This window comes from Meleagris gallopavo, chromosome 24 (assembly GCF_905368555.1).
Source record: "Meleagris gallopavo chromosome 24, MGAL_WU_HG_1.1, whole genome shotgun sequence".
NCBI lineage: Eukaryota > Metazoa > Chordata > Aves > Galliformes > Phasianidae > Meleagris > Meleagris gallopavo.
Genome location: NC_139427.1, coordinates 994,435 through 1,021,063, shown reverse-complemented (window position 1 = coordinate 1,021,063; position 26,629 = coordinate 994,435). Strand labels below are relative to the sequence as shown.

The 26,629-nt window shown below is 42.4% G+C and overlaps 1 protein-coding gene and 1 long non-coding RNA gene across 5 annotated transcripts; one reads left to right on the top strand and one right to left on the bottom strand.

Annotated features, from left to right (window-relative positions):
* Positions 1-4,839: 4,839 nt before the first annotated feature.
* LOC146542819 (uncharacterized) lies at positions 4,840-5,794 on the bottom strand. The gene is made up of 3 exons (XR_014887942.1): positions 5,668-5,794; positions 5,421-5,591; positions 4,840-4,971 (listed from the first exon to the last, which is right to left on the bottom strand). It is a non-coding gene; the product is annotated as an uncharacterized LOC146542819 (long non-coding RNA).
* A 64-nt stretch (positions 5,795-5,858) lies between these two features.
* Positions 5,859-24,158, top strand: ADAM28 (ADAM metallopeptidase domain 28). 4 transcript variants are annotated; one of them, XM_019622603.3, is made up of 24 exons: positions 5,860-6,051; positions 8,490-8,593; positions 8,833-8,909; positions 10,164-10,242; positions 11,790-11,866; positions 12,442-12,631; positions 13,013-13,075; positions 13,348-13,419; positions 13,929-14,098; positions 14,560-14,644; positions 15,252-15,382; positions 15,818-15,995; positions 16,465-16,554; positions 16,713-16,908; positions 17,521-17,623; positions 18,176-18,332; positions 18,994-19,074; positions 19,462-19,540; positions 19,772-19,862; positions 20,311-20,407; positions 20,665-20,730; positions 21,201-21,278; positions 22,177-22,239; positions 22,335-24,158. In XM_019622603.3, the coding sequence occupies exons 1-24, from the start codon at positions 5,985-5,987 to the stop codon at positions 22,365-22,367; spliced, it is 2,427 nt and encodes an 808-aa protein (XP_019478148.2). In that variant the 5' UTR covers positions 5,860-5,984; the 3' UTR covers positions 22,368-24,158. The 4 variants fall into 4 exon arrangements, with proteins under 4 accessions (XP_085098827.1, XP_019478148.2, XP_085098826.1 ...); XM_010723088.4 differs by having other exon boundaries at positions 5,861-6,051; positions 20,308-20,407; XM_085242701.1 differs by lacking the exon at positions 20,665-20,730 and having other exon boundaries at positions 5,859-6,051.
* Positions 24,159-26,629: the final 2,471 nt, after the last annotated feature.

Genomic DNA, 26,629 nt, shown 5'->3' with positions numbered 1-26,629 from the left:
AGCAGTATCTGATCTGTAAAGTATGATTAAATATATGCTTTAATTCATCTTTTGTCATTTTGTGGTTCTCAACATCTTTGGGAAACGGGGAGAACTCAGAGCTCAGATCAGGACTCCAGACAGCCAGCTTCAGGCATCCAAAACCATCGGTCAGGCCTAAAAAACAGCCAAAAAACTCACCAACATGGGATTAAAAAAAAAAGGCATTTGGAGGCATTTTTATTTGCTTTCTCAGTTTTACGTTGCCTAGCTTCATGTTTTCAAACATTTCTACAGATCCCTGAGACCCAGAAAACTGCTTTCTTTTTAAGGAAAATAATAACGAGTGAAAAATGAAACTGTGATCTATTCACATGACTCCAGGGATCAAGACTTTACGAAAAACAACGAATGTACTCAGACTCTTCATGAAACCTGCTGAGTTGGCAGGCACTGTGTGTCTCATGCCTACCAGGACCTGCTGAACAGACATTTATATTTTCTATCATCTTGCTATTGTTAGATGCGGCTCTCCCTTCTTAGAAGGATGATGCATCCTCATACATCGCAGAGGGCTTTTGGCACCATCCTCTCTCCTTGCACCGTATGGAATCATAGAATCATTAAGGCTGGAAAAGACCTCCTGTTGAAGCATGAAATGGGCTGCCAGTGAGGTGATGGAGTCACTGTCTCTGGAAGTGTTCAGGAACCCCGGAGAACTGAGGGTCATGGTTAGTGGGCATGGTGGGGTGGGTTGGGGTTCCGTTTGGTGATCTTGGAGGTCTTCTCCAACCACAGTGATTCCATGATTCTGTGGGCATGGTGGGGATGGTCTGAGTTCGGATCTTACAATTCTTTTCCAACCTTAATGATTTTATGATTCTATGATTGCAATCCCCTGTAGTCAAAATATCAATGCTCCAACTCATCTGTTGGGTTTTTCTGCTTTGCTACTTTCATTGTATTCGTTCACATAAGAACAGTACAAAAAGTACAGCTGACAGATATCTCACCCGGAGTGCAGTGTCCCCGTTCCCTGAGACACTGCAGCTCAGTTTCATACGATCCCAGAGGTGTTCATCTGGTCCTGAAGATTACCACCAAACAGGATGGACACTCACAGAAAACAGTCCAATTTGTATAGCTCGGGTTTTCCCACCTGTAAGATGGGAAAATATTCACCTTGCAAGGATATTGTGAAAGAATATCTGGGGTCACTCACAGCCAATGCCTGTTGCTACATCACAGCCTAAAAAAAAGATTAACAAGGCTATAGACAATTGCACACAGAAGACTGTGGTTGAGAGGAGAGGGGGCAGAGGTGTTGTGTAAGCAGACAGTCTTTCCCAACGCTCCAGGGTTAGCTGAGGGAGAAGCACAATGCCACCACTGTCATTCTCTTGGGCTGAGACTCACGCCAAAAACAGGGAAGCGGTAAGCACAGGAAACAAAAGGCGAATGTCATTTTGTGATGCATTCATTACAGCAAGTACTTCCATGAGGAAGTCATCAGAAGACGGTATGCAACTTGCGTGTGACAGCTCTCCTTCTCACCAGTCTCCTTTCCCAGCAGGGAAAATTTGCTTGGTAGAAGCCAGAGCAACCCAAAGGTACTTTGGGGGATGTTCTTTGTTAGGATCAGGCCTTAAGAGGCAAAAGGCAGCTATTAAAAATGAACAAAACACACCATTTTTTGAGGCAGCAGACTGAGTCAAGAAGGATTTGGCTATAGATAGATGAACTGCAGTTGCTATTAAAGCCGACACTACTTGAAACACACTGTCTGTATCACATAAAGATACAGAAAAAACTGCCATGCTAGACATGGCATCCTGGTGTGGGCACAGCCATACTTGCACCCGTTGAGCTTGCTTCACTCAAGCAGAAGGCACCTTTGCTCTGCTGGTCCAAAGCACAGCTTGGTTGGTGGACAGCCATGTCCACACTGGGAGCTTTTTGTCAGTAACTGCATCAGTTCCCTACGCCAGGAAAAATCTCCCGCTCAGGTTGGACAGTTGCTTCTTTGTTCAAGTTTTTGCCTCAAGTGGAGGGATGAGATGATTCAATAAAATGTTCACTATGTACTCTATGTGTGTGGGAAGCAACTGGAGTCCATCAGACTGGAGGCACCATGACAGGTCATCCAGGTAAAATAGTTCTGCTTCCCCTTTATTTGTTTGCCAGAATAAAGCCACGTGTCTTGCCAATTCTCTCCAAATTCCCCAGGACTGAAAGCAGTGAACTGAAAGGCTTGATTGTGGCAGGGCAGGCAGGTGCAAGGCATGGGCAACAAGGGGCGAAGGACGAAAGGATGGATGAGCAGAAAGGAGATGTGGCTGGTGGAGGTCTGAGGTGAGCATTCATTCTTACACACAGATATTCAGTCATAGGTTAAACCTGTCAGAGGTTTAAAACAGCCTAGTAAGTCTACCCACAGCCCTGGGGGAGGTCTTCTTTCTAGAACTCAGTTCTAGGAATTACCCACCCACTGCCCTCGTGCAAAGCCCCATATGGATCCCTGCAAGAACAGTGCTGTAGCATGCAAGATTCCCCAAAACCCTGGAAAAATGGAGCCAGACTTCACATATTACAAGTATAAACAATACAAAAAAAAAACAAAAGGAATGAAGACCACAGTGCTTAATTCACAATGATTTGCATTGTCACTCATGCAGTGCAGATGGAGGGCATTAAGTGGCTCATACACATACATACAACTGCGCAACACATGGCACAGCCAGAAATGGGGACGTGACTTTTTGAGAAGTATTAACCTTCAGGAAAAGCACCTTACATCATGCTGTGAAATTATGAACAGTTACTGGATCTTGAGAAATATACTGGAAGTTCCTGTACCTTGACTTGGCTGTCTACTGTCTGCCTTAGGTTGCTGCTTTACATATTACATTATGTTGATGCAGAAGAATTAGGCAAAATGCAGCTGACAAAGAAAGAAGGAAGATGAAGTAACATTTTTTACATCACTTATTTTGAAAAAAAAAAAAAAAAAAAGGAAGGAAGAAACTTGATGCTTGGAGCATACTATGTATGTCTATGAACTTCTCCAAGGCACAGAGGACGATGGAGATGTAAGAAGTTTGCAGTGATGCTCAGATGAAAGTTGATGATCCAAGTAGAACTTCTTACGAAATAAGCCAGCTGATGCTGTGTTAGTTTCAGTTGCAATTTAAGTGAAGGATTTTACTTTATGTTAAAGTACAACCCTAGCCAAGTGCTGCACGTCAGTTGGAAGGGAGGAAATTTTTCCAGCTACTCTGATTAGCAGCCTAATCTGATTATGTCCTAAGGCAGCTATTTGATTATGTCCTTCAACAGAACCCAGAAAGAAAGGGCAAAATGCTAAAAGCTGAGGAAAAGGAGGATAATTCACCTTGGGAATGTGTGACACAAGAGAGCACAAGAAAATGCTTTATGTAAAGAGTAGGTTTTAAGGAGGAATTGTAAAGCTGATCCAAAGGCCCTGGAAAGCAATAGAAGGTCTTCTGTTGACTTCAATGGGTTTTGGATCAGCTTTGGAGATGGAGGGGAAGAGCCTGGGCTGGCACAGAGAGGTTGTGGGGAGACTGGAATGCCACTGCGAATAGACAGAGGGAGCAAACAGCAGCACAGGGCTGGAATGCAGATGCAAAAGCCACATGGTTCTGTTTGTATGTCTGAGAAAAATAATCTGTAAGCTGGCTTGGGTTGAAGCTCTGGGAGAACAAAATGGTGGAAGGCGGAAGGAAGGTTACGAGTTTAGCTGAAGCAACGGGGCCATGGTTGGTCCTGTGGCAGCTGAGTGTGAAATACCACATTCCTTCCCTGAAAGCTCTCCCAGTAGGAACAGGATGTGGACGCTGCTCTGTGCTAAGAAGCAGAGCTGTTTGCTGAAGCAAGGGGTTAGATGGGGCAAAAGCAGAATGGAGCAGATGGAGATATGGGGAAGAACAGAGAAACGTCTCTCAGCTGCTAATCTCCAGCTGCAGGGGTTGTATGGCTGTTCCTTAGTGCTGTGGTTGAACATGCATCTATTGAAGTGCAGATGAAACAGACACCTACACTGTTTGTAGACTCGTGAAAATTCCGCTAAGGTACATTAACATTTTTGCAGACCTAGTTCAGAGTGACCTAGACTGAGGACAAGGGAGCAGCAGAGCTCAGCCTACTGCCCCAACACGACCATCATTTTACTTTTAATACTCATTTTAATCTCACGTGGGAGGGATTCGCACGACCCTTTCCCACTTGCTCCCTTTAATCAAGCAGAGAGCACTTAAGTAAGAATCACCAATTAAATTACACAGACCCTCTGTGATGCTTACTGCAACTCACACGCACCTTGTTGAGGGTATGGCCAAACAATTGGACGTGAATTCTTTGCCTGAAGCACTCTTTCATAACTTGGGTTGATGACATGCTTTGGCATGGAATGTGGCTTTCCTTCAAGCAAAGTAAGCTCACTGTGTCTCCAAGCTACAGAGCCCTAAAGACACTGCCACCAACACTGATACCAAGTCACTCCTGTTCCAGGAGTATCAGGAGGCAGCCACAGAGATAGGACAGTCTAGAAAAGGGAGAAAAAGGGTGAATATTGACCTGAATTATAACAGTGTTGCTACAGCTCACCAGAACTCCCATTTCCTACAGCAGAGGATTGAGTCTTGTTAGCAGGGCTCTAGCAAACAGATGTCCTTTTCCTCTCTCAGCCCATCTTCCTGCCAATAAACTCTTCTCCTCCTCCTATTCAGCAGCAATTAACATCCATTGTGCAATCACTTTACCTCACTGTAAAGGCTAAACAAAATAAAGAGAAGCAAATAACCAGGCTCTTGTCTTAGAATCAAGTTTTACTATTAAATAGCCAGATCTACACATTTATTTCATTCAGCATTGGACATAAATTGTTCTTAATTGGTAAGATTCTATCCCTAAGCTCAGAGGTTATTTGTTGGCAGCTCCCAAACATCTTGAGATTCACCAGGTGTTCTTCTTCTAAGGAGAAAGTACATATTTACAGATTCCAAATTCAGTGTTAAATTATAGAATGTTAGAATCATAAAAGTTGGAAAAGACCTCCAAGATCACCAAGCCCAACTTCAACTCATCCCACCATGCCCACGTCCCTCAGTGCCACATCTCCATGGTTATGGAGCACCTGCAGGGTTGGTGAGTCCACCACCTCCATGGGCAGCCGATGCCCAACCACTCTTTCAGAGAAGAAATTCTCCCTATTACGCAAGCTCTGTGATTAGTTTCTAGCATAGACATTTAGAACTGGATTTGACAGAAACCACCTTGATTTCTCACTCGACTACAGCCCCCTTTAGTCAGATGTCTGTCACATGAACCCTAAGGCAAACATTACTAATACAAATAGAAGAAGCAAAATAGGGCACATGTAATGTTTATAATACAGATATGATTCACAGTCACAGAATTACCTGTACTGGTGCTCTGAACTCTCCCATTCTGCACAGATTAAGAGGCAATCAGCAGAAACCAAAACATCTGTACCTGCAGCCTCAGCACCTGCTTCATCCTGAACCTCCTGCAAATTTCCCATTCCCTGAGCCACCAGCAGTGCCCTCTGCTTGACAGCTTCTGTCCCTGAGCTGAAAAAACAATAATCACTCACAAGGTGGCATGTCACACAGTGTCCTGTATCGTGAGCACTTGCTCCTATTTTACCTTTTCACCATCCAGACCATAAAAACACAACACAACTCCAGTCTCTCATCTTCCATTTGGATGAGCAGTTCCAGGGAACTAATAAATAAGAAGTAATCCATCACAACTCGTGTGATATTAACTGTGCAGCAGGAACTTCCGCTTGCTGTAACTCTCTGTGACTTGAAAATTGTGCAACACCTTTAGTAAACACTTCCTCATATAGGAACAAGAATAAGCAGCACAACTCACTCCCTCTCACTCACTGCACAAGACGGAACTGCTCACGGCACAGAGACGGGAACTCAGCTTTCCTAGAGCAAGGAATCCACTGCTACATGACTGGAACTGAGATGAATAATGTCATTCTCATTTTTGTTGTTTTGCTATGTTTTCTCCAACAAGGTATGTTTTCTTCCCTTCCCTTCCCTTCCCTTCCCTTCCCTTCCCTTCCCTTCCCTTCCCTTCCCTTCCCTTCCCTTCCCCTTTTTATCCTTTTGCAATGGTTACTAAGGATAATCTTAGATAACTTTGTATAGCTTTTATAAATTTTTAATTATTAGCTTGCGGATAATAACAAAGACCACTGAATTAAAGCCACTGAAGAAAATGGTATTACTGAAGTTAGGAGTTTGTTTCCTTTTCTCTTTCCATTCAAAGACATTATCTGGTTAGGGAAATATTGACTCGTGTGAAAGCTCGATAGATTGGCTGGAGACCACGAACAGTTCTGTGAGCCAGTTAAGAAAGCACTTTGCAAATGATCGGAGAACTGATCCAACTGGGACAAAGTACATGACAGTATTTTGGCCACAGAAGATCTGTATTTGAATTCAATTAATTCTATTACCTGCACTAAAATAGTTACCACTTTTACTATCTGTGCCTTACTGCAGGTGATGAGTTGAGAAGTTCATATGGCTTAACCTTAATGCACTGCATATTTCTTTCCCATGTGCACTGTTTCATTCAATTCATGTCAACAGGGGACAGATCCCTTCAGAGCTTGGCACAGGCTTTGTACACATAATTAGACATGCAATTTGTTCTTTCTGATTGCACTGGTTTCACAGGTATCTGAAAACATGTGCAGTATTAATGCTTGAGGTGTGAGTAGTTTGTTCCTCGACAAAAGTAAATCTTCATTACCAATGAAATCCTCACTAATGACACGTCGTCCTGGGTTATGCTCCTGGAAAATTACTTAATTATTTGTTCTTTATTAGCAATTTTTCTAGCTATTATAGAAAGCCCAAGGAATTTCCTTCTTTCTTAAGGCTTAGGCTTACTGACGTAGGACAATGGATGAAACCAGACAAAGACAATATAGCGAGCTGATTAAAATAATGCCTCTAAGAAACTATTTGTTCCAGAACAAAGCTGACTCGTTAGCTTTGAAATGCTTCTTGCATCCCTCTGCAAGGGAAAGAGAAGTTTAGTTCCGGGACTTTACTCAAATCCAGCCTGGGTTTGAGCTGCCTGGGCTACAGACAGTCCTGTAAAGAGTCTCCATCAGAGACTGGGCAGATAAAACTGGAGCAGAGCACTCAGTTCTGAGAGGCATACAATATTACTTTGATCAGTGCATGAAAGCACTGCAAGCTCATGAGTTTATTACCTTTATAACATGGCGTCCTCTGCAGCACACAGTTTTGTTCAGATACAGCCAGGTTTATTCTGCAATTACTTTTCGAAAGAGCTGAATCAAATAAATAAGTTGAATTAATCTATCTATTTTACTGGGACAATCTGCATGAGAATGTACTGTGTTGTTGCAGAGATTAAAGATTAAAGAAAATTACAGTAATTTCATGTCCACTGTTGTAAAACTTTGGCCTTGAGGCAGATAATTAAAACAGAAGTTTCACTCTCTCTTCATTAGTGTTGTTTTTAAATGCAAACTCTTGTGCTTGAGCCTTCAAGAATGCTCCATTCAGGTGAAGTGACCCTTTGTAGGAGATTAAAGAGTTTATGGAGCAAACAGACCTCCTACTGCCTTGTTGGAAAGCAACACATCCCTTGTAGAGCCCTGTTTTCCCCACGTGCTGCATACCAGCTGCTATCATTAACTTCAAATGATGCAGTGTGTGCTGACCATCCCTGCAAATCGTGCTGCTAATTAACTTTTTGTCCTTACTCACTCATGCCTTGAAGCACACAACAGAATGAAAGTGTTCATCAGCACTGTGTCTACTGAAGTACTGCTGGGAAGTGTTTAAGTGAGAAGGTTAGCTTGAAAGCTTTCTAAAGGAGAAATCTAGGTTTCTTCCAGACCTGTGGGGGACTGTGTGAGTTTATTTGCTTATACAGAGGCAGCCTTAACTTGTAGGCCAGTGTAGTGGAAGTGGTAATTCACAGCCTGAAGCAGTGCTTGAGCACCTGGTGGAAGGCAGGGCCAACCCAGGGGAGCAAAGCAATGCACCTGAGTGAGTGGAAGGGCTGGAGCCAGGATCCACCTCTTCCAAAACCTCATTTAAGCGTTGCCCAGGGATGGAGTCACATCTCTGGAGGTGATCAAGAACTGCAGAGGTGTGGCACTGAGGGACTTAGCTGGTGGGCATGCTGGGGTTGGACTTGGAGATCTTAAGGTCTTTTCCAACCTTAGGGACTCCATTCTATAATATTGCCAAGGATGGCAACTCAGCTAACACCCAGACTGTGACAAACATTATGTCACGTTGTGGGGGGCTGCTTAAGAGCAGATGAGCACATGCCACGACAGGGAACAGGTGAGAATTGAGTGGCTATAGAGCCCAAAAGAATAGTCTTGGCAGGCATGAAATATGGTGTTTAATAAGTTAATACTGTGATTTCATAAATAAAATACGTCTGTTTCTCCCTAGGAAATGCAAGCAAGAAATTACCTGGAGTTGAGCAATATGAAATAGTTTATCCTCGGAAACTGCACACAGTCCATAAAAGAGATGTAGAAAGAAGCAAAGAAGAGGTATTAAAATAGAGAACTTTTGCTTTTTATTTACTGGGAAATGGGGAAAGTTAGATTTGGTCCTCTAACCAAAAAATATGAAAGAAAACAATCTTCTGCTTATTCTGTAATTGCCAGAGTGCTTATTTTTGGTGGACAGAGAAGGAAAAGAATGCAGCTGGCAACTCAACAGCGGTCTAACTCACGGTGAGGCCAGAAGTTATAAAACTCCATATTCTAACACTTAAATCTGTTTACAGACAAAATACGATGATACATTGGAGTATGGAATCAAAGCCAACGGAGAGGAAGTCATATTGCACCTACAGAAAAATAAGTATGTTCAATACAACCTTTTCCTTAAACATTATTCCTCACTGTATGTGGTTCTCTAAAGTATGAAGGATAAAAGCAACTTAAGCTCCTGTAAGATGAAGGCATTTTCACTGTTTCGGTAGTGTGAAATAACTATTTATGCTTTAGTGACAGAATGACTTGCCTGTACTGCTGATTTTGACATGGTTTAGTAGGCATGGTGGGGATGGTCAATGGTTGGACGGGCTGATCTAAGAGGCCTTCTGCAACCTTAATGCTTCCATGATTCCATGGGTGTGATGGGGGTTGGTTGGTGTTGATCTTAGTGGTGTTTTCCAACCTTAATGATTCCATGGCTCTGTGATTCTATGACTGTTGTCCTGTTTTTCCCAAGATGGCTAAATTGACAGAATGAGTAATACCTTCATTACGTTTAAGATGTTTTCTTCTCTAAGGGTAGTCTCTGGGTTATACTTATTTGTTCTGTTTTGGTAGAAGCTATGGAGAAGAACAAGAGCAAAATCCATGGAAATGGAGCTGTGGCAGCTCTATAAGCTCTTCCAAAAATGGAAAAAAATAAAAATAAAAAAAATAGGGAATGCAACAGTCCTCAGACAAGGCTTCCAATACCTGCTACCACAGCACTACTTCTGCTGAACTCTGAGTAGTGAAATTCACAAAACCAGCTATAATTTTCTGCTTGCTGGCTGCACCACAACATTTAACGTGGTATCAAACGAGCCTGCTGTAATAGGCACTTTTCTAATGGCTATGTAAATGCAGCGGTACTATAATCAGCTCATGATAACTATATGCTATGTGTCTCTGTGTGCACACAGCTACGTGCATGTAGGAGCAGACGAGGCAGCTTTCCCATTGACCATATCTTCACCATTGTAACTGGGGGGGTGAGCTGGGAAGAGAGCACAACTGTACCACTGTGGAGTGGTGGAAACATCTACACAAATGGAAGGGCAAAACAGAATCAATGCCACATATATCGTCATATATTTACTCTCAGATCTACCAGGAGATTACTTTACACTAATGAAATAAGTAGACATTAATTGATTTCTTATTTTAGAAAAGTCCTTTTGAGTAAGAATTGCACACAGGCAGAATTCCCCACCCAGGTGCTTTTCTGCCTTTGTCTTTTGATACTAATCATAACGTGAGTAATCATCTGAATTCCTTAAGTGCTTCACTTGTTACACAATCGTCTCATTTCTAGATGACTGCAATTATTTGAATAATAACTGTTCTTTAATCTTTGCAGGCATCTGTTAGCTGGGGACTATACTGAAACAGTTTATTCAGACGACGGTCAGCAGATAACCACGAGTCCCCAGATCAAGGTAATAAATCAATAAAAAGGTTTAGTTCCCCTATACTGAGTTCTGTATGAGGTTCATGGGTGCATGAACTAATAACACAAATCAGCCTTCGGCACTTTCCCACCTCTCAGCTGGTGAACACACATCTGAGCTGAGTTTCTCTCTTTGTCAGGACAGGGAGTGGAGTCAGGACAAACCAACTCCCCCCCCCACCCTCCTGGCTTTGCTCATTCTGTGCAGCTCAGTGCCTCGCTTTTGCATCTAATCTCAGTGAGATCACGGATTCAGATAAGCACAGATTTCCTCTGCCTCACCTCATCGCCCACACTCAGAGCAAATGCACTGCGGGTTACTGCAGGTGGTTTCTCTGAGCCATGACCAATCGTTTATTCAGACTTAAAGGAAATAGCTGTTACATTTTAATTATTTTTTTTTTTAATTAATTGTCTGCCCTCCGGTTTTATCTCCAACAAAGCCCTCAGCTGAAGCTTTCTGTCCAACGTCACACCCCTGTTTTAATACATGCAATTTAGAATACAAAGCCTAATATTAATTTTTCATGGGGTGATTAGCAGCAAAGGGAGCCGCAGTAACTATGCGTAGAAAACTCCGTGTTCCTTTACTGCAGAAAAAAGGGCAATTTCTGATTGCTCCAACTAGTTTTTCCTCCCTCAATGGACCCTATGGAAAGCAATTAGCATCTATACCGGGTTACAGATCATCTCAAACAGATCTACCAGTGCAGCTTGCTGCCCTATGTTGTGTCTTTTGTGTCCTGACAAACAGATAGCACCGTTTCTATCTACAGTATCGCTCTACAGTAATTTTTATTTTGTCAGTGGTTACTTTTTGTGTTGTGATGGAAGGAAAATAATTTAATGGGAAAGTGAAACTAAATATCCATGGAAAAAGGGAAAGCAGAGCAGTTAAAGGTTTGAGTAGCACATTCGAAGGGTTGATGACTGGACCAGATGATCTTAGTGGTCTTTTCCAACCTTAATGATTCCATTAAGAACTGTTTTAATAAAAATGCTAAGGGTAAAATGTTCCATAATGCCTTTGTGACTCTGAAGTCTCCTTCAGAGGAGACTGAACACAGATCTTAGATCCCTAAGTCAGTTAAGTCACAAACTGTTTCTTGTTAATCATGTGTATTAACAACATAAATGTATTTTAACCTCATTGAATTTAAAGCATTTAATTGTTGGGTTAATATTAAGGGGTGTTTCTTTGATTTCTGGCTGCAAAAGTAATTATGTATGGACCTAGTTTATCAGAGTACATCAGTTTATGCTTTGTTTTGAGCAGCAAATAGTCTTATTTTCATGTAATGCTCTGTATGAACCAGAACCCACCATGACTGGATTCACCAACACTTGGGTCGCTGTGTATTGAAGGATAATGACAGTGGAACTGCAGCAAACAGAAATGGTCACCAGCTCTTTTCATTTTAGGAGTCTCCCCTAATAGGAGACCTCCTCAGATAGCATAGCGAATTGTAGCATTCTAACTGGTGTACTTTGTCTCTGGAAATCAATTTAAAAATATATTTTTCTGTTTCTAAACAGGATCACTGTTACTATGAAGGTTACATTCAGGATGAGGCTGACTCAACAGCAAGCATCAGTGCCTGTAAAGGTTTAAGGTAATGTGGAGGTTCAGTTTGCAAATGGTACAGATATCAGAATATGCATGAGGATAAGTTTTCCAATTCAAATAGAATGAGGTTGTAAATAAATAGGTGCTATCTTTTATTCTCGTATGCTTATGAGGAAACAGACCTGAATTAAAGATGAAAGCCTATCTTTGAACTCACCACTGAAGCTGGATTTCACTTTACAAGCATAAAACTCCCAAATGTAAAACTAATTCATTCTTAATCCAGTTTCCTATTGATTAATGGTCACCTGCTCAAGAGACCTCACCTGGTGAGTTTCCCATTCACAGAATGGAGTCATAGAATGGCTTGGGTTAGAAGGGACCTTAACAACCATCCCCAGCCCAGCAGCTTTGATTCCTGCTTGCATGCTGCCAAACCATGGTCCACTGTGGGCAAGGTGGTGATGGGTTGATGGTTGGTGATCTTCGAGGTCTTTTCCAACTGTAAGAATTACATGATTGCATTGGGACGTGCAATAGTTTCTACATGCCCTGTTAAAGACAATATTGCTGTCTCAGTCCCATGGATTCAAAAGTCTAACCTAAAGAAAATGTTCACAGTGGGTATTTTGAGACCCGTGGGCAGAAGTACCTGATTGAACCCTTGGGAACGTCGGATAGAGACAAGCATGCAGTCTATGAGTTTGTGGAAGACAAGTCCATCAAAACCTGTGGAGTAGTCAATAGCAGCTGGGAAGTGAATGCAAGTGACCCCATCAATAACATCTTCAAATCCAGCAATAGCCCAGAAGTAAGTATGGAGCAGAAAAGAAGCTGAGGCTGCAGCAGAAGAGGGCGAGTGGCCAAAGTCCTACTGTCTGCTGGCACCTCTGGGAGAGAAGCAATTGCAAGCAGTGGAGCGTAACCAAACCTTAAACAACCAGTGCAAGATCTCAGATCTGAGCCTTTGGAGCTGCCATCTGAGTTAAGCCCTCCTTCACGTGCCCATGTGCATTTTTAATCATCTAAATATTTAATATTTGGCCTACCTTTGATTGCTTTAAAATGAGACAGTCCCACTTCAAATTACTTATTAAGACAAAGGCCTCAATAATGAATATACTGGTGGGAAATTGCTAACAACTGGACTGAAACAAGCCTTAAAAGTCACCAAAATTTATCTTCTCTCTAGATGAAGGCGTACCTGAAGGCAAAGAAATATCTGGAAGTTTATGTAGTTGCAGACAACATTATGGTAGGTATTGAACTAAATTTTCCTCGTGAGACTGAGGTCAGTGCTGTTCATTCCGGGCTCCTACCATAACTACAGCACTGGGACAAAAAGCTGTCCCAGCTGCAGCCCAATTCCTCCAGGCTTTGCACCAGATGGTCTGATAAAACAAATACAAGAGATAAGGCCAGACCAGAAGGTGTCATTTACAACGCCATCTTCTGTGGGATATTTCTTTTCTGACAAACCACTATTTTTTCCCTCTTATTCCTGACATCATGTATTTGATTTTTCAGTATAAGAAGTACAACAAAGATGTTGATACTGTGAGACAAAGGATATTTGGAATAGTCAATTTCATCAACACGGTAAGAGTAAATACAGCAGAGAAAAACTTAAGTAGATGTGATATATACTTTTTCTTTTATGAATTTTATATATTTTTACTATAATATGTAGAAAAGTATGAAAACTGTACTGTCATTTTCAAGCAAATCTGGCCATATCATTCTGCTGTTTGCCTTCAGGCTGGAAATACAAGATAAGTTAGTCTTAAAGGAAGACTTGCATCTTATTTTCTTATCATCTCTTAAAGTGAGGGATTAAAATCCTTCAAAAAGAATGGACTGATTCTTCATTCTCTCACCATTTAAACTTCCTCCAAAATTTGGATTTTCCAAGTACTTTAAAGCCATTTTTCTGGGTGGGGGGAAATAAAGACTTCAAGTTTTGTCTTTTGTTTTGTTGCAACTTCTTAAATCAAGTTTGGAGTGGTCCATATTGAACCAACAATGGGAAAAATTATGCAGATAAATGTCTGTTGAGGAAGTCTTTGTGAAGTACTTTGTTTCACAGCAGAACTGTTTCTCTGCTGCAGGTTTATAAGGCCATCAATATTTACGTGGCTCTAATTGGCCTAGAAATCTGGACAGACAATGATAAATGCTCCCTGAGTCCAATAGCAGGATCAACTCTGGACAGCTTCTCAAAGTGGAGGAACTCAGATTTATTAAAGAGAAAAAGAAATGACAATGCTCAGCTAATTACGTACGTATTGCTGCTTTTCCTGCTCTGGTCACAAAGCAGTTGAGTGTCCCAAAGACTGCAGTGTAGTCTAACAACACAAAGAGCCATGACATGAAGCTTAAAGGCAGCTGGGAAATGCAGATCATCAAACCCCAAACCAGCGTTTACTTTGCTATTCTGGCTCACATTCATTGGTTTTCACTCATCCAAGCATTTCATCGAGCAATTTGCACTGAACCAGGTGCTCATGAATGGCAATGTAATTCAGATTAAAAAAATAAATAAAGTGTATTTAGTTGTTTTCTGATTTGCACTGCTCTTAAGAATATCTTCAAACACTGTATTAAATCGAGGATGAAAAGCAGAGCTGGAAATGAATATATACTTTGAGATTCTGCTTGGTTAGTAAAGCAAACACTGACTTCAGGTCTGCTCCATGGTAATATCACTGTGTTCTGTGCTGTCTTTCTTCTTCCTTACAGAGGCCATGACTTGGAGGGGACAACGATTGGATTAGCTTTTATAAAATCCATTTGCAGTGATGTATATTCTGCAGGTATTATCCAGGTCTGACTTATTCTTGTTTATCTCAGTTTTAAAAGCTTTTCTGGTTCTCACTCAACCAGCAAAAAACATTTGGGTTGAGATTAGTGGCCTTTTCCAACCTTAATGATTCTTTAGGCATGGTGAGGATTGGGTTATGGTTGGACTTAATGGTCTTTTCCAACCTTAATGATTAATGATTCTATTAATGAAAATTATTGGGCTTGTAACATTTCCAGTTCTTTGTCTGGTTCATATCATTGTTTTATTAGGCTGTAGAAGTCACAGACTTTATTTTAAATGATGTGCAGAAGGCAACAAAAGCACACATGAAGGGGGGTATTTGTGCTACCTAATAGTCAACATCAAACTCGGACATCTTCATGTGGAGCACCAGACATGATAGAGTCAGAGGAGAAAAATAAGTGATTTTGTGTCCAAAAAGATTCTTGTTTTGAGTGGGGAACTGTGGAATAGATGCATGCATGGATTGACCAACACTATCAGATTATGTATGATGAGAATATCATCACCTGAAGAACTGTTCTACTTCTCAGCCACTTGATTTCTTTGATGTTCCTACGTGCTCTACAATGCTCACAGAAGTACTAGGTTGTCCTTATTTCCACAGGATCATAGCAGAAATGAGATTGCAGTTGGAGCTACCATGGCACACGAGATGGGACACAATCTTGGCATGAGTCACGACACCAAAGACTGCACGTGTCATTCTCGAGTCTGTGTCATGACAGATACTGTTAGGTAAGAGTCTGAGAAAGAGGATGAGCACATTAACACACTGAATCTGAGAATGAAGGGTTCTATATAGGCTGCCAGCTTCCAAAACAGATCATATATAGGTTGTTTATATTCAGTGGGCACAGTAGTGAAGGTCCACAGATGGTTGGACTGGATGACCTTAGTGGTCTTTCTAACTTTAATGATTCTTTGATATTTTTGTCCTCTAAGATTATCCCATTTAAATTATACCAAAAAAAAAAAAAAAAAGTAAACTGAAGAAATTCCAGAGTGTGGTGATCATCCCACTTCCAATTTGAGGCTCTTCTACATTATTTCTAGATGGATAACCCTGAAAGAACAATCTTTAGTTATTTTGAGATAACTTTTCCATCCAGGGGCTATTGCTTCTCCTTGTCTACAACAACCCTAACCCAAGTCCTTGCTTTCTCAAAACAGTTCTATCATCCCTAAGAAATTCAGCTCCTGCAGCCTCCAAGATTTCGAGAAATACATGTTGAATGACATGCCAAAATGTCTAACTAACATCCCAGATATAAATGCCATCATAGCACCTTCATCATGTGGCAATGGCTTTGTGGAAAAAGGAGAGGAATGCGACTGCGGTACTTTAGAGGTATCTGCCCAACTGGGGATAAAATAATACTTGGAAGAGGGAATTGGTTGCTTTCAGGCTGTTTTCTGAGGCAGTCTGTTTAAATCTAGCTGAAATACTTACGTAGAAACTGCAGTCATCAGACCGCTGGTCTGCAGTCTGGACATCCCTACAAAGCGCAGGGCAGGGAAGATGAGGGCACATCATATGGTGGTGTATCACTGAAGGAACTGAGAACAGGGAAGAACCACAGATACAGAAGTGTCAGAGAAGAAATAAGTCAGTTCCCTGCATGCTTTGGTCAGCACTTTGACCACATTTGGTGACCTTCACATGCACTGTGTTCTAGCGACAATGATTTTCATAGAGGCAAAGACAGATCCCAGATACCCTTCCCTCTCCCAGTAAGCAGTGGTTTGCTGGGAATGCAGTGCAGAGGGACTGAAGTTTGGAGCACTGTACGGAGCCCTGACAGTCTGCTCTATCCCAGGAGTGCACAAATGCCTGCTGCGACCCAGAGACGTGCAAGCTGACAGCTGGCTCCATGTGTGCACACGGAGACTGCTGCGAGGACTGCCAGGTAAAACCAATCTCAGCTTCTATCACGTATGCTGAGGTTTTCTGCCTTTGTGAAAGCAGTAATGCATTTCACAACAGACTCAGTCCTTGGTACGTGTAGTTACTGGCACAGCACTGTAATTGTTACGTCAAGTGAAGCATTGCTTTCCTCCAATTCAGTACAAAAGAGCAGGAGCTGTGTGTCGGGAAGCCAAGGATGACTGTGACCTGCCCGAGATGTGCACTGGTTATTCTGGGAATTGCCCATCGGATCGATTCCGTATGAACGGACATCCTTGCAACAACGGCGAAGGCTTTTGCTACATGGGAATCTGTCCCACCCGAGAAAGCCAGTGCAGAGCTGCTTTTGGACCACGTAAGTACAAACTGCCATTGAAAATATAAGGTTGTCAATAGAGAGAGACAAGGCAGGCTTTGTCTGCTAGCAAACCGCCAAAGGCCTCTTAGAAATACGGAACAGCGTGGCAAGAGAACCCAGTTCTAGCTCGTGTGGTCTTTTGATTTTCTATTTCTACTGTAAATGATTATTAGCACTTGACCTCTAGGGAAATGTGAAGTGGTAGGCTGGTTCCTCTTTCACACAATGTTTTTAAGATAATCTTAAAACAGAGCTGATATTTGCATGGTAGAATGAGGAAGCGTCTGTGTTTCAAATTACTGTCCAAATTTGGTATGTCTGCATGGTTCTGAAGGCTTACCATCCTCCTCAACCTGTGTCCCTTCTCCTAAGCAAGGTTTGTGATGGATAGAGAACACACAGGACAGATGCTGCTGAATGTACACATCAGCGCTGCAGGATTAATGCAAAAATGCCAGGGACTGATTTAGGTTCATGGGTAACTTCACTGAGAAAGTCCATTTCCTAAATAGATGAATGAAATGCAATACTAACAGACTAACCTAAACTAATCCTAACTTATCTCCTAAGCAATTTGTGTTTTGCATTTCTTCTTTTCCTCTTTAACAGAGGCTACTGATGGGGCAGCGTCCTGCTACCGGATGAATGAGAAGGGGGTGTATTATGGATACTGCAGAAAAGAACGAGGTAGTCACGTCCCGTGTAAAAAGAAGTAAGCACTGTTACAGAATTTGCCAGAACTTGGGAAGAGAGACCATTCCCATTCAAACTCAGAGATGGAAAAAGAGTGCAGCTATTGTAGATGGCGCATAAGCCTGCAAGTCCTTTTTTTCTTATTCAGTTGAAATACTGAAGTAAATGCACTTCTAAGAAAGCTGATTTCCAAAGAGTACTCCTGCCCAGGGAAAGCAGTGATGCAAATTGTCTCGAGATCAGTCTGCTTGTGCACGTGTGCAAGATTGCTTGCATGTATATGCAGCTAAGGTCAAGGAAAGGATTCTGAATAGGGAAGCTGAACTTCTGATAAACCTCCGAAACTGAGGATAGCTCAGCTAATTTCTGCAAATTATTATGCGTTTTCTAATGAACTCAAGAGTTATGAACTTGCCACTCAGAAACTGATCGAAAAAACACCACAAAGCAAAACATGCCTGCAGTTATTTCTATGGAGTTCATATACAGCCACTGAAATCCAGGCTGGAGAACAGAGCAGCCTGGATACCTTTGCTGTGCAATGTTCTAATGATCCTTGTTCTCCTTCCAGAGATATCATGTGTGGGAAGCTGTACTGCTCTGGGGGGCAGGAGATGCCCACCTATGGCAGCCTGGTGACCTTTGAGTCCTGCAAAGCAAGCTTTCCTAGGAATGGAGATACAGATTTAGGGATGATCCTCAATGGAACCAAGTGTGGGGATGGCATGGTTAGTAGAGGGAAAAAAAACAGCTTCTCTCCCTATCTCTTCCCTCTTTCAGTCTTGGTTACATCATTAGCCAAACAAGAAGGACTTTGGACAGGGAAGATTGAAGTGGACATTGAACTTCCACTGATCTGATTTGCTGTATGTTCTGCCCTACGTCTAGCAGAAACAAGGAGCAAAGCAAACAGGAGCTCCTGTGCTTCTGAGTTGGCATTTCATTGCCATTTTACTCTTTTTTTCACTGACAAAAAACATACGTGGCAGAAGAAATATTACCTTTGTACTGGAAAGTTAAAAGATTGTACAAATTATTTTTAATAATTTCTATAATGAATGTGTTAGAATGTGGGTATTACATCCGAATTCTTTGCAGTATTTCTACCTGAAAGACATTTTCAGGGGAAAAAAAGAATGAAGAATTGCAAATGATTGGCAACCAGTGATATCTCTACATCTTTCTCACTATATCTTGCTATAAAATATCCAAATGTCAAACTAAAAATTATATCCACATCTCATCTACACTTCCTGATGTAGGTCTAAGTGATTAGCATACTTTTCTATGCCTCCTTTCACTCTTCATCACTTTATGCAATAATTGTGCAAGCTCTGCATGTTCTGAAAGCTGTAAATCTCTCTTGTGACATCGGCCTTCACATTGCAGGTATGCAGCAATGGAGAATGTGTCTATGCTGAAGATGTCTTTAGATCCAGCGACTGCTCTGCCAAGTGTCCTGGACATGCTGTAAGATACCAGCTATTAACTTAGGAAAAAACAATGCGTGCCAACTACAGACACTGTTGTTGACTGCATTTAAGTCGTAAGGACAAGAATTTGCAAAAGTTGTCAAATCAGAACTTCGTAATGTTTTAGGAAACCAAATTTTACTTGGTATGGTATCCATATTTTAAGATCACGGGAGATGGTCACAGATGCCTTGTGTAGCCCAGCCTCTAATGCAGTATCACAGCTAATCTTTCATTCATTCTGTGCAAAAGTGCTACAGCCAGTGCTAAATCTTCGTCCACTTGAAATGAGATGGGCTTCCAGCACCGTGTTCCACAGCTGCTGAAATGTTTCTACGTTATTTGCACTCATCCTGAACCTACTCCTGGCTTTGTGCTTCCCTAGGTTTGTGACCATGAGATGCAATGCCAGTGTGAAGAAGGATGGGCACCGCCGAACTGCGACAGCTCATCAACAGTCACCAGTAAGTACTGCATGGCCTCACGTGAAGAGCACTGCCAGCAACTGACTGAAACAAGACCTTTAGCTCCAATGGAACAGCCCTAACTTGTGAAACTGCATACCTAGGGCTACGACTTCTGTGCACCGATGTGTGACTGTGGGTTGTGCACTCTGCCAATGTTCAGGATGGGCATCTGCTCGTTATGTGTGCGTCTCTTAAGATATAGCAACTTGTGTTCTGTCTTCCTGACAGGTTTTGCAATCATTGCTGGTGTGCTGGTTGTCCTCACTGTGATTGTAATTGCAGCAATATTGCTCTTCCGCTTCCGAGTATTCAAGAAGAGGTAAAATATTTACTCTATTGAGAAAGGGGTAACTAAACCCAAGCAATTTAAGCTGGGGGGTTTCAAAGAAGGTGAAGAAAACTCTGGAGGAGCAAGGAAATTGGTCTGAGAGCTCTACTGAAGCCAAGAGAGTCTTACTGAAGTCTTAAAACTGTAGTGCTCAAGATTAATTCTACAGTAATCAAAAGGGAGGTGGGTGGGAGGAAAGAAAAGACATGGCTTTCATAGAATCATACAGGTGGGAAAAAAGCTCTCCACCCAACCCCACCATGCCCACTGACCATGTCCTTCAGTGCCACATCTCTTGAACACCTCCAGGGATGGTGGTTCCACCACTTCCCTGGGCTTTATAATAGGATTAAGGCAAGTATTCAACTTCAGCAAGGATGTTTTAAACTTCAATTGGAATAGTATTTATATGTATACTATATACATATTCACATAGCAGCCATACCAGAAGGGGACCTGGAGCCACCAATCAAGTCTTTGTGGACCAAGAACAAAGACAAAGAGAGCACCCTGGCCTGGCAGTTCCTACCCAGAAGGTAAGAGCAGGGCAGTGCGGGGTCACTGCAGCCTCCCCAGGATTGAAATGAGGGGCTGAATTGTGCTACATCTGCAGGAAGGCTTCAAATCACTTGTGCAGTGCTAAGAGGAGAGTGCTGTACATCCCAGCGTGGGGGAGGGAGCAAGTGAAGCATGTGGCACTAAGGCTGCCCCTGACTGATCTGTCTGCAATAAAGGGTGCAAAGACAGTGCACAAGATGAGTTCTCCATTAGACTTTACTGTTCCCTGTTTCAGATTAATGATAAGAAGTATCTCCTTCCTGTACCTCCATTGCAGGAGAACAAACCACAGCTTCAGAGTGTAAGTGATTCTGGAGATATTCTTATTTTCTGATGTGGGGTTTGGGAAACGCAGCACATGTGACATCACAGAGAATCAGAAAGGTTGGAAAAGATCTCTAAGAACACCAAGTCCAACCTGAACCCATCTTCATCACGTCCTTCAGTGCCACATCTCCACAGTATAAACATCCTCAGGGGTGGTGACTCCCTTACGTCCCTGGACAGCTTGTGCCACTGAGAAAGTAGAGACTTGCAATGCCAATCTGATCCCAAAGGCTGAGAATCATTGCGCTCCAGCTATAAAGCCCTGTAAGTTCTCAGGGCCAAGCAGAGTAAAGCATCCCTGATCTAACTCTCAAATGAATGCATCCATTTACTTCTATTGATGAACTTCATATATAATGGGAATGTGTGAGCTTGTGTTTTTGACTATGCAAATACAAAATATGTATATAGGGTAAATCTGTATTCTACTCTCCTCTTTTACAGCCTATCATAAGGCCAAAAGGTCCCCCACCTCCTGTCCCTTGCACCAAACCAGCCTTTTCTCACACACAAGACATGTTTGTAAGTATAACCTTGCAATTTTCCACATCTTTCATCTAAGCTGCAGACAAACAGCAGATGCCAAATACTATTTTCAGTTTCTGACTGTGGTTAAAGAAATCACAGATGTTCACAGAAGCACTGAATTGTTAAGACCACCAAGATCAGTAGTCCAACCATCAACCCATCAAAGCAATCAAACTTCTTTAGGGTAGGAGCGGTCTTTTTTTCCTCCATGTAACCCTAAATTGTACATGACATTCTTAACCTGTGCCAGGGACTCCAACACAGATGTTCACAGCTCTCCTTACAGCATACAGATCTGGGAGGCACTAAGGGTGGCATCTGGGAGAGGGTCTTCATCACTGTGCACATACGTGTTTTGAGCTCTTCAAAAACATTTGGATATCAGAAGAATTATTTGTCATTTGTAATCCCAAAGAATCCTAATTCAACAAAATAACCCCCTCAAACGTTTAAGCCTCCTGCCCACCCCTCATGTGAGGGTGTAGAAGCCATTTCCATACTTAGCAACCTAATTGCCTGCATGAAGAATGATGGATGAGGACTGGAAAAAGAAAAGCATCTGCTTGATTATAAAAGCCTTTACATCTCCCCGTCTTTAGAGATGCATTCCTCAACATGTACCTTGAGCACGTGACAGCTTCAGCCTCTCTAGCAGTCTGTTTGAGCACAGGCACTTGATGCAGATGAATTTACACATTTAGAATAGCTCAGAGCTCTTCTAAACAGGATATCTATATCCCTTGTGTATTTATTATTGTGTGTGGACAGATTAACCTGACTTGCCCCTCGCTCTTCCACCAGGAAAAGGCTTTAGTAAATATATGAGATAACTGCGCTGGCAGCTGCTCAGACAGGGAAGCACAATGGCACTGACACTACGTTTTTGTTACAGGCACCAGAGAAAAAACCTGCTTGTCTCCCTGTTCCCAAAGGCAAACCTCCACCTCCACCAAAGGTAACCTGAGTTCCAACACGAACAGCAGTTCTCTCAGGATGCAGTTTGTTGAATAGGACACAGCTATTTGTTTAATTCTTTTTTCATACATACAGGCTTTGAAACCTCCCATTAACCCCAGGGTCTGAAGCTCCTGCAGGAGGGCTCACGGAATGCTGAGGGGCAGTTGGTTTGTCCTCTGATTCTCCACTTTTCCTGTTCTCTGTGAAACAGAACAGCTTACTGACAGCTGCTTTGAAAGGAAAACTTTGGTTTTCAAACAGTGAGGAACTCTTTGGTGATGACATCAAGCTGCTGTCAGGAAGGAAACAAAGCAGAATCACTGCTTGCACTGAGGTATGGATGGAGCACGCTGTGACAGCTGCCAGACACATCCCAGCTCCTCAGCTGCCTCTGCACTGCTCTTCTCCAAAACAGACCTGAAAAGATCAGAGGAAAGCATAGGGTCCAAGTTCTGTAAACTAGGATACATCTCCGGATCTTTCCAACCCTCTCTTCAGCACCAGATTCCTGCTTCGTATGTGCTCTGCAAGCTCTGGACCCAGGAAAATCCTGCCAGCCCTCTGGAGAAGAGTTTACAGCCCTGAGGCCTGAAGGAAACTTGGAATAATACAAAGTGGACACGTTGATTCTGGAAAGATCCATATGGATCAGATCCTTTCATTAATCCTTAGGTTACCTGTTACACAGGATTTCTCTGAGTAGATCGGAGTTATGCTCAGAAGCAAAGCACACAGGGCTCAGCCTCCTGCTGCCTGCAGCACCCCCAGGGCTCAGCCCATGCCAGTTCCAAAGGAGCTCCAGCTGCCACCACTGCACTTGGACAGAGAAATTTGGAAAAGCAGTCAACAAAATCTTTAATCATTATTTCTTTTCACCCCTCAGCTCCAGAAATATCTAAATATTTCTCCCTTCCAGGATATACACACCTCGGTGTTTTCATTTAATTGCTCCTGCACCAGGACCTGTTATTGTAAAGTTGCTAATGAGCACTGGGCTGGGCACAGGGGTTTGTTATTGTGGGACCACAGTGCAGCAATGAGGCTTTGCACACTGGTTTGTTACTGAGGGGTTCTTCATTCGTTCTGGTCTGTTGGCATCAGCAGTGTTGACACTCTTGGCCTGTTGGCACAGATCTGCATGCTGCTGTTGGCATTGATGTTAATAATGCTGTGTGGGTGCTGGCACTGATGCTATTGTTACCATTGGCACTGTTATCATTTGTGTGGTTGGCGTCAATATTTTTTAAGTTAAAGCACACAAGTGTTTTTCAAGGAATTAAAAAAAAAAAAAAAAAAAAGCGAGAGAGAAGAGGGGTGGAAAAAAATTGCCCCAGTTGCAAAGTACTCAAGACTTTATGGAGGTTCCAGTTTGAACTGGATTTGTGTTTGGATCGGGATCAAAATCAAAGCACTCCTTTGGTTTTCCAAATAGATTATGCTGTCCCTCAAAAGAAGGCAGCTTGCAGCCTTGGGGCACAGTGGCTAAAGAAGAGCACACAGCTGCCAAACTACCAAAATCTGGGGCATCTGGCCAGCACTGTGCATGCTTTCAACTGGGTTTGGTTCTGAGCAGCACATATTGGGACTATCACATAAACCTGATCCTCAGAGGGCATGAAATGCAGGTAAAATAATCAAATTCTTCTTTTAGGCTAGGTATGCTTTGACATTGCCAGTTACCATGTGCCCTGTAAAACATAGATATAATGAAATTACCATCTTCAGTTTGAAGTCGGAGGTAGTTTTGGAAGAATGTGGCTTTTTCCACTTTAGATAACTGTTCCCTTATTTTAGGCAGAAATGGATTTTAATCTCTCCATATCTGACTGTCGTGTAAAGATTTAGAACTTTTTTAAATGAACTGTAATTGATGTATTTACAATGTTTTCTACATTAAAGTATTATAGTGGAAAACTAGATGATCTCTGAGTTCCCTTCCACCCCATCTTACAATTCTGTGACGTGCCTCCAATTAAACAATCACCGTTTGTATACAATACACATGGGATCATTCAGAACAGTGCCAACTCCCTGAAACTCATAATTTGGACCCAAAAGACCATAAAGTATTGCAAAACCCTGCCTGTTTAGCCAAAGCTGGACTCTGAGTATCTAAAGGGAGGCTACAAGGAAGAAGAGAACTCATTCTTTAGCAGATTATAATAGGATGAGGGAAAGTGGTTTCAAACTAGAAGAGGGGAGATTGGATATAATGAAAAAGCTTTTTGTGATGAGGGCAGTGAGGTACAGGAACAGGTTGCCCAGAGAGGTGGTGGATGCCCAATCCCTGCAGCCACCCAAGGTCAGGGTGGACAGGGCTCTGAGCACTTGATCAAGCTGTGGGTGTCTCTCTTCATTGCAGAGTTGGACCTGATGGCCTTTAAAAGTCCCTTCCAATTCAAATGATTCTATAATTTACAGCTTCTCGTGACCCCAGCACCCACAGGACTGAAAGAGAACAGTCCAATCTGTCCCAGCCTCACACGGCAGCTCAGTGTTGCGCTGTGCAAACGTGACATCTACTGTCAGAAAGACTCTACTGCAGGATGAAAGTGTTTGAAGACATCTTCAGTCATCCTGAATTGCCATAGTTGGTCCAGCTGTCCCATTATTCCTGGTTAAGCATCCCTTGCTCAGCTTGTTTTGCCATACACACGTACAGAAGCCCATCTGCTAGCATCATGTAGCAGGATACAGGGGACCTTTGGCACAGGAAAATCAGTGAACAGGCAGAGATGCAATTTATGTTTTCTCCTTTCCTGTGTACACATATGTGTGTGTATGCATCGTATGAGCAAGCACTCCATCTCCATGAGGAACACAAAAGTTCTTTTCTGATTCTCCCACCTCTGGGTTTACCACCCACCCCCATTTCCCTCCATCAACCTTTTGCTCTTCGCACCCCTCAAAGCAATCTTCATTACTTTGGAGTAATCTACATTCATTTGGAGTCTACGGGCAACAAACACACACTGGTCCATCATAACAGACCATATTCCTCAGCATCCCCTATTTGGCCCTTTTTGTCATTCACTTTGCTGTGCAAGTGCAGCACCAGCCATTAGAGGGCAATGGGGCATGGAGATGAAGCTTCCCTTGCTGGCTATCGGATGACAGCTATCACCTCAAACAAATCAATTCCGAATATACTGCATCCTCTGACCTTGAGCTATGGATTCAGACACATTAGCAAGGACATCATCTGCCAGGAAGAGTGGGGAGACTGGAGCATGTTCATATTTTCAGACACAGAGGCACCAGGCAACTAATAAATTGCCTCAGCCCAGCCCTGCAAACGTGACACCATCAGCAGCACGTTAATTGATTTTTTTTTTTTTTTTGCTTCCTTATAGTAGGTTTTCAATAGTCTCATAGCATTGCATAAATCATTACCACCACAGTAAGTGATTAAAAGCCTGCAGGCTGAATCTACTGACATGCAAATCAGACAAGATTCACGGAAACATTGCAGATTTCCTAGCTGAAAGACCTCAAAATGCAGACCCTACTATCTACCACCCAGCTGGGCTAATGTCTCTCCAGTGCTATGAAATGAATTTCTTCTGATACAACGTCATTTGTCACTGACTGATAATATCAGTAAATGTGAACCTCAGCCATCAGCTACTTACTATTATTTACCAAAGGCTGAGAAATGCCAGCCTTTAATCATCACTTTATTGATAACTTCCCAACATCTCACTGCTGGAAGCTTCTGATCTTCCTCTGGTGCCGAGGAAATGGGAGGCCCTGGGGAAGGAGCAGGGATGTCTGCTGGGTCGCCAGCAATTGCCACGGCTCCTGGATCACTTTAAAGCCATCTTTAGAACAGTGGCACAGATATTAATGGGCTGTTACTGACATTAATCCATAAATAATTCTGCATAATGCATGGCCCTGGCCTTTTGAAGGTCTAGGGAAAAAAAAAGCAGAGGCTGAAACATTGATAGATGTGTCTGCAAGAGCTATTAAAAAGGAGAGAGCAGTTTCCATTGGATTGGTGTAGGCTGATACCCAGGACCAGAGGGTAATGTTGGTCACATACCCACTAAAATAGCTCTGAGCACAGAGAACCAAGCAGGAGGATAAACAGGAGGAATAATACAACTTAACTGGACTTCAAAAACAGCACTTTCCTCTCCTCAGCAGACAAAAAACATTGTGAAAGACTGAAGTCTCAGTACAGGTGAGGACAAAGCTTGGGTGCTCTCACCTCAGAAAAAGTCTGTTACGTGTGTTCATGCATGTAGGAGGAAATGAAATGCTCTTCTGCCATACACGGAATCTATTTTTTCATGTCCTGAAGTGCACCAGAGTAATGCATTTTCCATGTCCATTTTACAGCTGCCACGGATGCGTCCCTGAATCCCATCAGTGAATTCTTCCCG